Source organism: Lepisosteus platostomus, chromosome 9 (genome assembly GCF_059453375.1).
Source record: "Lepisosteus platostomus isolate fLepPlt1 chromosome 9, fLepPlt1.hap1, whole genome shotgun sequence".
NCBI lineage: Eukaryota > Metazoa > Chordata > Actinopteri > Semionotiformes > Lepisosteidae > Lepisosteus > Lepisosteus platostomus.
Genome location: NC_142619.1, coordinates 41,513,602 through 41,527,635, shown reverse-complemented (window position 1 = coordinate 41,527,635; position 14,034 = coordinate 41,513,602). Strand labels below are relative to the sequence as shown.

At 33.7% G+C, this 14,034-nt stretch overlaps 1 protein-coding gene across 6 annotated transcripts in view; it reads left to right on the top strand.

Moving 5' to 3' along the window:
• The window catches only part of tbc1d22a (TBC1 domain family, member 22a), a 217,078-nt gene that overhangs the window by 140,903 nt on the left and 62,141 nt on the right, over positions 1-14,034 (top strand). For 5 of the 6 annotated variants that reach the window (XM_088645042.1, XM_088645041.1, XM_088645038.1 and 2 more), the window contains one exon: positions 6,006-6,133. In XM_088645042.1, coding sequence (XP_088501168.1) covers positions 6,006-6,133 — 128 coding nt within the window. Of the gene's footprint in view, positions 1-2,314; positions 2,362-6,005; positions 6,134-14,034 lie in introns of those variants that run through there. The other variant, XM_088645043.1, reaches the window with a different exon arrangement.

The window sequence follows — 14,034 nt, the reverse complement described above, 5'->3', positions numbered from 1 at the left end:
CAGCTGGTTGAACACTCTGACTCCATAATCTGTTGGCTTCAAACACGGATTGCTCACCTCTGCTGCATTGAAAATTTAACAGAGGTGCACTTAAGCCCATGTGATATTGTGTGCACACCGTAAACAGAGGTACAAAGAGGCTTCAGACCAGACATAGAGAGATAACTGGCAGACCATAGATCGTAACCACAGGTTAGGTTGTGTTCATGGCAGCATCCCCACAGTTTGCTGAGTCCAACCTCTTCCAGGCCTTACTGAAGGCAGAGTTGGGCACTGAGACTCTGGAGAATGCTGGAAAAAAATGACAGGCACCAGGAGGCTGCTCTCCACATTAAAAAGGAGGTTGTGATAGTGGGGGACTTGCATATTAGAGATAGAATTTTAGGCAATATCGTGTGCACTTGAGATAGAGAAAGGTTTGTGTCTTGCCTGCCTGTTGCTTTGCTTGCAAGCCTCCATGAGTAAGTGGACACACACTTGGGTGGATACTGTGTCATGGTCAAAGCTGGAAGAAAATGTAGTAGGAAAAAGCAAGCTGATGACTTTGCAAGGCAAATTTAAGGATTTGAGAAATAAATGTTCATGGGACGTTCTTTGGAATTTTACATATGTAAGCCCAGGGAAGCAAGAGGAAATATGGGGATTCAACATTTCACTAAAAGATTGATAGAGCGAAAACTGATTTAGATTCATTCAACATTGAGATCTTTCTGGAACAAATGAGATCTCTATATTTAGGACTGTAGCATTGAAACCAAAAATGCACAAAAATGCTCCACAGCCAAAACTTTTTTTCTTTCTTCTCTTTTTAGCAAGGAATAAACCTATTGTTCCTTTGTAGCCTACGCATGCTGACGCTACCTACCTGAATGTAGTGTAATGTCAAATGGCGTTGTTGGGATAGACTGTTGTATTTGACTTCAATTGACAATTTGGAATCATCCTCACCCATCTATTCTGTGTTGTTGCTGACAATTTGGAGAGTATACCTTAATGAATATGCAAGATGTTCCTTTATCTAATATTCCAATCACATTTTGTGTGACCATTGAGATTTTTCCATAACTCATTTTCCACATATTGCACAGACTGCAAGGATAATATAAATCTTGGATAGTTTTAAAATGGTATTGTTTACATACATACGTGTATGTATAATGTAATCTAAAAGGCCAAATGTGTCCTTCCATGTCACTTAATGCTTGCTACAACATTAGACAAAGAACAGTGGTCCTTGCAGGTTGTATTATAGGCAACATTAGGAACAAGTTGAGTTAACCGTAAGATTTTCAATTTTCTTTGTAATTTATCTGACAAGCTTAATGCCAGGTTCATCTTTCATTATTCTTCTGCAATAAAAGTGTGTATGTTTCATTTTTTTCTGCACTTTACTTTCCAGGCTAATCCAGAGTTCAAGGATGACCTTGCACATCTATCACATTTACAGCCTCAAGCATATATTTAATACACAACAGTGTCGATGACAGTGTACTTCAGGAATGGCAGAAATAACGTTTACGAACAACTATAAGAACGAAATGTTCGTAGAGGATTCTATTCAGTTCCTATAAATTATTTATCTACACTTGTCAAATTGTATTGCAGCTCTATGTCAGTGGCTTGTGTACTGACACAACAGAGAGAATCTCACATATCAGTGTTATCTATGAGGTGAATCCTTTTCAAGATCGTATTCTGATCACATTACAAAATTTGAGAGTGCTCTGCTGATGCAACAAACAGCCATTCACATAAGGTTTTTCACTGATGTAAAATGAAGAATAAAATATGACCATCATAGGCTTGTAGCTGGTGACTTCTGGAAAATCTTGATAGAATTGGATTGCTATGGGTGTCCTGAAATCATATACTTCAAAGTTCACACTTGAAACAAAATTTGAATTGTAAAAATACCCTCTTATTGTATAACAAAGTATTTAGGACTTTGAATATAATTATCAGATTGATGCAAAGAACAGAACTGTGTTTAAAAACTGTACAGCTCAGCATTATGTAAAACTAAGCTCACTTGTCACTAGATGCCCTATGGCTTTGTTCTGTACCACTATGCCCTTCACCTGAAGCCTTCCTTGGATGCATTTTGCTTGTTGTTGCCAGCTGGAAACTGCTGTGCTGCTGAAATTGCAGCAGGTGTAACTGAATATAGAAAAAAATAGTACTTTGTAAAAGCTGTATTTTTCAAGCATATAAATGGATATAGTATAAGAACACAGAGGTAGTCTGAATTTATTCTTTTGAATTCATTTATATTTGTTTAAAATAAGTACTTAAATGTGCTAACATTTCTCTATAGATTCAGCCACGTCAATATGCATGGAATGCTGAAGAGTTGGTGTAAGTAAAAGTGGAGAGTGTGCATTTACCTTTGCTTAGTTTGTGTTGTATTTTCAATTATTTCTTATTGTGTGACTACATAATCAAAGCAAGATTGCAGTCTCTTGGAGGGATGTAAATCTTGCATTCTTCTGCAAAGAAGTTGATACTTAAAATGTAAAAGTCAAACATAAAATGTGCTCTGTAGTTCAGGTGGGTAGCTGCGTCAGCATGCGTAGGCTGCAAACGAACAAGTAATAGGTTTATTCCTTGCCGAAAAAAAGAAGAAAGAAAACACAACTTTTCGGCCGTGGAGCCTTCTTCAGGTGTGAGACACCACACACCTGAAGAAGGCTCCACGGCCGAAACGTTGTGTTTTCTTTCTTCTTTTTTTCAGCATGGAATAAACCTATTACTTGTTCAAATGTACTCTGTGTGTTTTTAGAACATGTTGCAGTAAAGGTTCAAATCAAATTTTTAAAGTGTAAAATTAGGACTTGTTTAATTTGCAGGATTGCAAACATTGCAATTGTAATATCTAGCGGTTTTTTTTTTTGCAGTGCATGTGGGAAATGTTGCAAAAGAAAAGTGATGGCATTTACAAACTTGATTGTTTTGCACAGACATTGAAAAATAATGTGTTGTTTTTACTTCCTGCTTAACTAATTTCAGTACTGCGGAACGGTGTTACTAAATCATTGGTCCGTAGCAGTTACTTTTTTGTTTGAGATTGCATTAAAAGTCCTTTAAGAAGAAACAAAAGCTGACCAAATGAATTTGAGATGAGAGGAATTTCATGAAATCCCCTCTCCACTCATAGTAAGTTTAATTTCTGCTTCAATACCTCTGTACTGGCAATTAGTTGATCATTGAAACTCATCATTGAAAATAAGGTTGGCACCTGTTCCTTTAATAGAGACTATTTTTTCTTGAGTCTTCTGCCTTCCACACATCCCTGTAATTTATCTCCCATATTTTCATCTCTTCAGCCTCCTTTTTTTAACCCATCCCTTTTTCACGTCCTCTTTCTTTTGCCATTTTCCACCCATTAACTTCAAGTCCCTACTCTCTCCCTCATTACCTCACACACCTTAAGAAGTATCCAAAGCCAAAACATTTTTTTCTTATTTCTTACTACTTGTAAGCATGAAATCAAGCTCTACTTGTTCTGTTGAAGCTTACACACTGATAGTGCTCCCCATTCTAACCATTGTGTGAAGCAGTACATGATGATCCTGTTGTAGAGAGGTTAAATGATTAAAAAAAGCAGTGAATGTTATTTCATTGTAAAGCATTATATAAAACATGGGATGTATTTCTAAGATCATTCTCAACACTGCATGAGAGACAGACAGACCGTTAACTTTCTTGATGTTGTCTGTACTATACAGGGTGAGTTTCAGGTTATTCATTTTTTATGTAACCACAGTGTTTGCACTTTGATTTCATGTATAATATTAATGTTATTGATAGAAAGATATATGAATATAATAAAAGCTTTCAAAAATGGATAGAAAGATTTGGAAGGCAGGCTCTGATCCGTGACATGGAAAAGTCGAGAATTAACACAGTAGGCTACTGAATAGGATTAAAAGAAATCATTTAGGATCCACATCTTGTCTACAACTGAACTATATTTGAACATTTTTACACTCACGTGTTAAGGACCTATATAGAAATAATGTAAAGAGCTGTAAAATATTTAACTGGATAGGACCAAATTATGAATTCCAGTTCAGTTCATATTAGATAATATAAATATATTTTAAGCAGCCATTTATTTTAAAATGGCTCATAGATTAATTGAGTTAATTTCTTTTATTTGGTTTTCAAAAAAGCTTGCATCACTCTAAATGCAGTAAATAAAAGTGCAACTATTTTTTAAACTATATACCGTACAGTAACTCTAGTTGACTCTGCTCTTACCTTCATATTTTTTATCCTCTTTTCCATGAAACCTTTTGTTCCATGTTATTAAATAGGTAGAAATAATCTGGCAGAAGACTTTCTTTTACTTTTCCATTCAGCTCATGTTCTTAGTAATTAGTAATTCTGATGCACTGTAAGTAATCATACTTGCTTAGCAAATATGTAAGCCCCTCATTGTGCCTGGACATTGCACAGTTTATTCATAAAATTAAAATGCAATGTTTACTGTGAAAACGCTAAATGAAGCAGACACTATAGCAGAAATATGATTAACAAAGTAACAGTATTTTCCTTCAGGTATCGATTTGTGCCTATTTGTACCTAAAATCAAAATCTGACCCTTAACTCAAAACAGGTGGACATTTTTTAAACGGGGGCAATATTTCTGCATATTCCAGTAAAGCTATTTAACCTGACATTCAATAGTACAAAACTATATACAAAGATGCTATTTGGATCTGCTTACCCTGATGATTATGGTGAATATTCTAAAATAATTTTGGACACTTTTGTCTTCCATCTGACTTTATTTCTTGTGAGTGTTGCCGATTCTTTAAAAAATTACATTTGTTTTGTTTTGAAAGGACCTGAATCTAAAGATGGTTACCAGATTATTTTACAAAATAATAAACAGCCTTTAAGAAGCCTTTTTTTTCTTTTATAGAATTGGGTGAGGGTTATAGTTCTGCTTGGTGATACCTGCTGAGTCTGAGATGTATAAATTGCTTTTTTAATTGAAGCATGCACAGATTTCTGCTAACGCAGTTTATCTATTGTATAAAAGACACTTGGGATCACAGCTGGATGGGGGTTTAGTTCTTCTAGTGAAAGCAACATGTGATGCATGTAAACCTTTTCTTCAGATAACATTTATGAGCTGCAGTTTATAGCTTCAGTTCATGTTGTGAATTTTAGTATCCTTTATCATTCCCAATTTATTGGTAAATTACCACCATTAATTTTGAAAAAGTATGCTAATAAAGGATAATCCTGATGAATCTACTTACATTTGTTCCTCCTGTGTATTAATTAAACTATAAAAAGCTTTGTATTTCATATGCTATTCTTCTGTTTTGCTTGGATTACAAATTTATAGAGCTCTTGAACTAATCAGCTAATTTCATGATTGATGCAGATTAATTTACGATTTTGTTCGATAAAAGCTAACAGATTATGTGAAATTAACTTTCTTAAAAGGTGGCTAATATCTTCTTTGCCATTTTCATTTTAATTATTTTTATCATAAATTTGAATTGGGTTATGAATAAATGTTTATATCATTTTGTAGTAATCACCTTTTCTCTTAGTACCAAGATGATCATCAATTGCTTGTGCCATCAGTTGATGTCTTTCTTTTACTTAAAATACTTCAATATTAATGAAACTTTTGCTTAAATACTGTAAATCAAATAAGATTATACATTGGATTTTCTTCTACTCAAAAATAACTGATTAGTAAATTATTGGTTAGAAAAGTAGAACATTTAAACATTCAAGAGTTAGCAGACACTGAAATCATGAGGATCTGCATTGAGATGCACTGTACTATACTTGCGACAGAATTGCCATTTTCAGATCATCAGTACTTATTCAGTGTTAATGAAACTAATCTTTATGCTGTGCTTTTCTGTCTGATAATCACGCTGTTTAGGTGATCATTAGGGATGCAATAACCTCAGTTTTAGTGTGCAAAAAACACAAGTTTTGCAATATATTAATCTAGTTTATTTTTTATTTTGCAGAACATGTGCACAGGCACTTGCAGCAATATGAGGTAGAGTACTTGCAGTTTGCTTTCCGCTGGATGAATAATCTTCTGATGAGGGAACTTCCGCTGAGGTGCACCATAAGGCTTTGGGACACATACCAGGTAAACAGTTGCCACTAAAGCATATCCTTTACTTTTCTAGGTATCATTTAATTTTTGGATTTGCTAACAGTGAAGAAAATGTATTTGTCTAGCTGATATGGTTTATTTTCTGATTTCTTACTGGAAAGACATAAAATTCATAAAAGTAATTACGGAGAGGTCATACCTCATGTGCATGAGTAAATGTACATTTTAATAACATAAATGTATTTGCTTATGTATCAACTATATTCTGCATTTACCTACCTTTTTAATGGTAATTTCTGATAGCCTATTCTGATATCTTTCCTAAATCCCAGTTCAGCACATTTCCATTGCCCTTTGGATCAAAGATGTTTTATTAATATTGATAATTATTTTAAGTATTGTAGATGGTATTATCGTATAACACATGAATCCCCATTCTTTTATATAGAAATAATAGTCATGTTGTCTAGTGAAAATAAGTGAAACATACAGCAGATGCATATTATCTGGTGAACTGCAGTGCCAAAATGAGGAAAATGGTTCGGGTCAGTTCAGTTTATTTGTCAAATGCACAAGTGCAATGAAATGCTTATTTGCATGTGTGCTCTGATACAAAGACATTAAAGGAATTACAGTAAATGGGCTCTGGTTTTAGAGATCAATGTCATCTGTAAACTGTGCTTGAGGGATTGATGAGGCAAACCACTCAGTGGTTGAGTTGATAAGTGAAAAAAGTATTCCCTTGTTTGATAATTAGCAGAGTTTAAATTGAGTTGACTAAGAAACACAGTAGGGAACAGATAGGTAAGTTTAAAGAGATCTCTCACATGACATAAAATAACCTGAAAATAAAGCAGAGCACTATGTCAGCCACAGAATCACGGTCTACCTAAATATATATTATTAATGATGTCTTTAGAACAGAATTATGAAATATTTGGCAGTGATTGTGTAGACTTGCTGTTACATTTCTTAAAGAAAATCATTACTTGGATAAGTAAAAAATCATTTTGCTTAATATTCCATCTTACAGGGAAAAGAGTGGTCTGTACTTTGTTTAAGGAGGAGGTACTGTAGGGTTTTTTGTTTTTCATCCTGTAATGACCAGAATATAATGGGCATAATAGAATTTCTTACAAGCAAATACAAGAGCAAATAACAATTGGTAATTTTAAACACCATGGAATATTTAGATTTTATTGTGGATTTGTTGCGCTCTGTAATAACGCAAATGTATCATAAAAGAGAATGTAAGCTTGCAGTGGCCTGTTTAGAAGCAAAGAGATCAATGGAGTTGGACAAAAACGTTCCACTCTTTTGTGTTTTTATCGATCTGCTGTTTGACAGCAACGTTGACACAGTCATGTTCTTATATCTGACACAGTTTTATTTAATTAGGTGCCATGAGGATAAACAATGCACATTGATCTAATTTGTTTTTAGCTTGTCATTTTAATGACAACTACAAACTGTATTTTCTTTCCTGTTATGCAAGAATATCTGAAATCAATGTTTTTTGAATCTCAATAGATATCTTGCATAAGCATATTTCACACTGAGCTTTTTGTGTTCTAGGAACCCGTGACACATAATGCTATAACATCTCAAGCAAATAAATGGGCAACATTACAGATGAAACCATGAACTGTTTAGTTCAAGAAAACTTAACTAACAGTTTTGAGGTATTTAACGAATGTATCACTCATACAAGAGCATCCCAGTCTTCATTGTCCTCAGTCTAAGCATGCATGCACTACAGTACCTCCTCCTTAAACAAGCATGCACACTGAGTCTCATTTACTTGCATCAGAAATAAGTTATAAAGGTTTTCCCAATCTTCTGACCTTAACACTGCTGAAATATTATTGTTGGTGTCTGACGAGAAATAAGAATAACTATTCTATGTAAAAAGTTACACTGTGGGAAATGACAAAGACAAACTTAAAAAATATATATACTTCTAATATATGGCAGAATTTCAAAAGTATGTGCAGCTGAGATTGGTATCAAGTTACTCATGAGATGTTTGCAGTAAAATCCAAAGGTGTTCTTTGCAATATTATGTTTTTAGAAGGGTTCTGTTTTTTAAATATGTTGAATTTATGTATATTCTCTTCTTTTGTATTTCAATAAGATTCCTTTGCCCATAAAAATTTGAACTGTAGTGTTAAGTAATGATAATGCATTTATATCTACAGCAGCCACTCTTGTGAACAAATTTTTATAAATGAGAGCATCATATAAATGGCAATGTTAAGCAGAATTGTGAATTTTACATTTTTTACAGTATGTGACAAAAAACAAGAGACAATAGTTTTCCAACAGACAGATGGAAATATTTGAAACCTTATTAAACTTTTTATTTTAGTGTGTGATCAGGTATCAATGAATGAACTTGATTTTCTTAACCCAGGACTGTTATGCATGGGGATATTTCCCTAACGTATACATAGATATTCCTACTGTTCTTAACGCTCTTTGCAGTTTTCCCCAGAATTAATCAGGTCTTGTATTGATCACAGTCTGCTAGAACTAAAGGCAAAAATAAAGATCTACTGGCAAAAATACAATTTATTTATGGACCTATTTATCTATATTTTCGAGATGCTGAAAGCCCCTACTTGAGCCTTATATTGGCCGGTGCATTAGCTGTTGTGTGCCCTCTAGCAATAGACCTAGAAACAAAATACCCATTAACAATGATGTTTTTCCACAACAGTTGAATTGACAGAGTGACTGTTTAGTTGCCCTTTATAAGACAGAATATAGGCAGAAGCCTTGAATTCAGATTCTTTATACTGGGCATCAAAGGACTGCAAAGAAGTACCATTAAAGCATTTCAAAGATTTGATGAATGGTTCAGAATTATGATAGGACATTTTTCAAATACCTTAAGACACTGAAGTAGCAAATTTGCTTAATTTAAAATGAAGAATTGCTCTTATAAAGGCAGTATCGTTATTAAGTTTTGTCTTTGTTTTAATCCCTGTTATGCCTAATACTACTGTAAAAGTTGTGGTTATTATACTTGATTTCTGGAAGTGGAGAAGGATGATGCATCATGAGAATCCCTAACACTGAGAGATACAGTTATAGATGCAAATATTGTGATTGTGAACAATATTTATTCATATATTCATATGTTACTAGTTTTAACATTTGTTTGAATGCCTTTTTGTTTCTGTCAGAAGTACCAGTCACCATCAGGAACCTGCATGCCCAGTAAAACCATTTTCAAGAACTCCCTCATACTCATCTATCATTTATGCTATAACAAAACATTGATCACATAAATGTTTTTTATTTGAGGTCACTTTAGTTACATCTGTTTGTTGTAATAGGCTATTAAATGTATTCATTAAGAAAGTTCTTATGTATGTCTAAATCATATTTTACAAATAAGGCCTTTCACTTACTTTTCTCTGTAAAGTGAAGGAGTGTACGTGAAATCACCAAGGAGGAATTCTGGTGCAGCTTTTGTTTAAAGCTTCCCTGATGGTGTACTGTCTGGAATCAATTTCACAACTCCAAGATCACTTATGAAGTGTTCCATTGTTACAGTCTAAAGGTACTGACTTCATGAAGGGTGCTATACATTCAGTTGTAAGTTATATTCTTCAAATGTATATACTTTTGTTGTTTTTGTGAATTGTTTTACAAACAGCAAAAAACAACAAAAGAATATCATATTTTTATTTTAACCTGTTGTTATAGGCATCAACACCTATGTATCTGTGCAGTTTTGTAGTCCATTTACAGATATTTAGGTGTTCACTGGCACATAAAAGACAGCAGAGCTGATTGTGTTCACTTAAACGCAAGTACGTTTTTCAGTCATTTCAGACTATACAGTAAAATGAAATAATCTAGACATCTGGTGTTTTATTTTCCAGCACTGTAGTCTGTTAGTCCGAAAGAAGGCCCAGACGAATGGTGACGTTCTTTTACGGTAGCCTAAAGTTGCATTTGCTTCATAGTATTTACAGCAGAGCTGGCAGTGAAAATTCTAAGTAAAAAATAACTGAAAAACAGTAATACAAAACTCTTCCATTCACAGCATAAGTTTTTACTTCTTTGCTCAAGATTACTAATTGTAATGCTGACTTTCATCATTTTTGCAAGCATTATCAGTCTTACCGTGTTCTGCGTATTAGGAACTTAACTCCAGATAGCTTGTAGTCTTACTTTCAGAATTCCTATCATTCTGCTTTCTACCTACTGGTGCATTTATACTTGTATCTGATCTGATTGATAGCCTTTTCTATCTGGAGGCAATGCCTTTGGATTTTAATCTATGCATTAATACAACAAAATCCTGTTTATAAATAATAGGAAGTTATTTCCATTAAAAACAATTTAAAAAATACTGCCCTCCAGAATCAACTAAATTAGAATAAATACCTGCTTATGTTTTGTCTCTTGAAGCTGAGGCTCATGTTATTTGCTGTGAGATGGGGTACTGTGAGCACAAATCTTATTAGTCTCCCATTGATTGTGACAGTTGTTGATGTGTGTTTTATTGTTCATGGGTAAAGGTATCATGCACACTAGTTAGTCAAGGTACAAGTCGATAAACCAAGGATATTACTTAATGCTGTGTATTGATTTCCTGCTCTCCAAAGTAAAGAAAATAACACACAAGGGAACAGATGGATTTGAACCATTCAACTGGATGACGGAGCAACGACAAAATTAAATACAATGTCTCAAGACTTTAAAAAAAAATTGAATTATGTAGAATAGATGTATTTTCAATGAGTAGCAAGTAGGTGGCAAGAAAGGTTACTGTAGACATTTCTGAGGAATGTTCCTATAAAAATCTTGTGAAATCTTGTGAATAAGTGTTTTTGCAATGACATGCTAAGCTTTGCGCTGAAACACTGACAGTAACAGTAATAACACTAAATTCGCATAGTCAGTTCTTGAAATCTTTTATTGATGTGTTAATGTAGAAGCTGACCGCACAGAGCTGTAAGCATCTACACCAGTGTCTGTCACTGACAGTCTGGTGTCTGTCAGCCCAGGGTCATCACATTATTCCCCCAGCTCTCAGACTTATGCCTTGCAGACTATACTGTAGAGCCTAACAGTACTGATATTCTTAAATGTTAGAAAATAAGCATAATGCAGTATGTCAAAAATTCATCCCAGTGTTGACCTTTTAACATGATAAGTACATTTATTGATCTTGTGTATGTTTAAATACACTGCAGTGATCCGATTACTTTTTAGAAAACACTTTAGTATTGGAACAGTAATCATTTAGAGTACTATCCACATGAACATGTGACATCTCAGATATGGCAGTTGAACCTGTTTGTAGTTTACATGTACAGTTCTAAAATATATATGTGTGTTCTTTTGTGGCCTGTTTATTGCACTTAACAATTGTTCACTGTCAATTTACATTCTGTTGCATATCACAATTGCAGAAAAATTGACTAAACAATTAACAACTTGAAAGATCTATTTAACTGAAGCATTTTTGGATAGTGTTTAAAAGTGTGGTAGTAGAAGATTAATAATTAGATTACAGAATAATTAGTGCCAATTCCATTTTGAGGGTCAAAATGCAAAGAAAATTCACATTAGAAAACTGCTAGATGTAACATTTTATCTCTATGTATCAAAAAACATCTCTGGTTTTGCTAGAAAAGGTAATGTTGCTTTTCCTCTTTTCCCTCTCAGGTCCTATGAAGTAAATTAAACATAGAAGACATGTTCTTTCTAATACGTTTTGAGATTAATTAAAAAAGTTAATTTGCATTTAAAGGTGCAATGAAACTTTTTTTAATTTTACAGTCTTTAGAATTCAGTTACAGTTATTACATTTTTTAATATAATAGATTAGACATCCTGTGCTTCTGTGATGTTTTATTTAAGGCACCTCTCTGTTAGTTGATAAACCACATTGACATTTAACCCTGTAAAATGAATATGTGCTCTTCTGCTGTGTTTTCCTCTAAGCTAATTTGTATGATTGAAAACTGTGCTATTGCTAACTCTGCAGGTCTCCTGAGACATAGTACGGTGTATATGGAGTTTACTGCTTTATGCGTTTCTCATGTGAAGGAACATTAATTCTGTATCCAAAGTTCGGACTAAGTTGGTAATGTAATAGGGAGGCACTTATTATGCAGATGAGTCAATACTGGATAATTGAAGTTTACCTTGCTAGAGGGGCGTGAAATAATTTCCAAGTTTAAATTGTGTGGGTAAAACTGAATGTACTCATTGAAAATATTGCACATATACAAGGCAGTGGGGCTTTAGATGTTTACAGAAGCAAATGAGCAAGAATAAATAACTTGCAAGTTTGCTGTGAAGTTTGCATTTGTTACCTAAACAAAAAATCTAAACTTTTATCCTACTATATAGTTAATTATATAAAGAAATAATCAGGGTTTTTGTATAAATAGGGACTTTATCATATGGATTTAGAAAGGAATCAGCAAATGTTCAGTGACAGGTCCTGCCCCTTGATTTAAAAAAAATATATATTGTGACTTAATGGCTACTATGTTTAAAAAATCCTGTAACTGTACAGTAGATTTAAAAACAGCATGTCTCTAATTTGTTATGCTGTTCAATACAAGAGTATTGTTAAAAAAAACTGGTAAAAACAATTTCTTTGACTTTCTGAAGAGTTCTTCAGAGGAATGTAAGTCTCTAGTAGAATCTTTGAATTTGTGGTTTTATGTTTCTGAGATCCTCGTGGAAAGAGGTGAAGATTGAAAATATAGTATGATGCAATTGCATGTTTTTTAAAGACAGTTATGAAAAGCAAAATGCATTTGTGAATTTATACTTGTTTAGTTGTAAATGCTAGCTAAAGAAAAGGAAGAAAACCTTTGAATTCCATTCTGTCATAACTCAGATTTGCTGTCAGTGATGGATGTATAACTTTTTTATTTTATTTTTGCTGTTACTGACTTTCAAAGACCCACTTATTGTAATATATAGTTTCTTCTATGAATTTCTGAGGGGATGGTATTGTAAAGGCATGCCGACCTTGGTATAAATAATCATGAAAGGAAGATAATCTGTCACCAATAATGTTTTAGGATGTGGTTTAATATCACCATATGATGGCACTTTGTATCATAAAGCACATTACGTTTTCTGTTATCTAGATACAGATTTACTATCCTGTATAATGGCTTGCTGATTTAACAAGCTAAAGCTGAATACTGATCATCGTGAAAACTGCAATGATGAGAAACCTGCTTGCACTTTCAGATTATCAAGGACCTGCTAAATCTTTTGAAAATGTTTCAAGGATGTACATAACTTTGTGAAGAACACCTCCAAAAATATTCCAGTACATATTATCGACTATAAACTGGTTTCATTTTTTTCTGTGCTGCTTTGATAGTTCTGCAGTATCAAATTCATACTAAATAAAGCATAATAAGCATTGATAAACATCTTCAATTACAGTACTGTAGAATTTACTTAAATGCATTTTTACTGTGAACTGTTCTGTAGCATAACTAGTTCACTAGACTCCAATTTTTTTCATAATTTTTAATGCAAGATTGGTAAAAGGGCTTTCTCTAATGTAAAGCCATTTCTTATGTTGCTGTTTTTCTCTTTTAAAATGAAAAGCATTACATTATGTTGCGTGTGCCGTAACAGGACCTTAAAATAGGCAGATCTAGGAAAACAGATGGACAAACAACGTAAGCTATAAACGAGTTGTGGGGGGAAAAATCCAAAATACACAAAATAGCATCTAAGCAATTTCTCACTCTGGTGAAGCTGCATGCAACACAGCTGAAGTAACTGACCAGAAAGCTTCTGCCTCTTGGTTTTTGTCTTTCAGTAACTGGTCAGGTGACCAGCAGTCCATTCCCCACAGATTTCTGGGGTCTAGATATAGGCTTCCATCTTATCTAAACCTGCTGTACTATCACAGCTTTTAAATTATGACT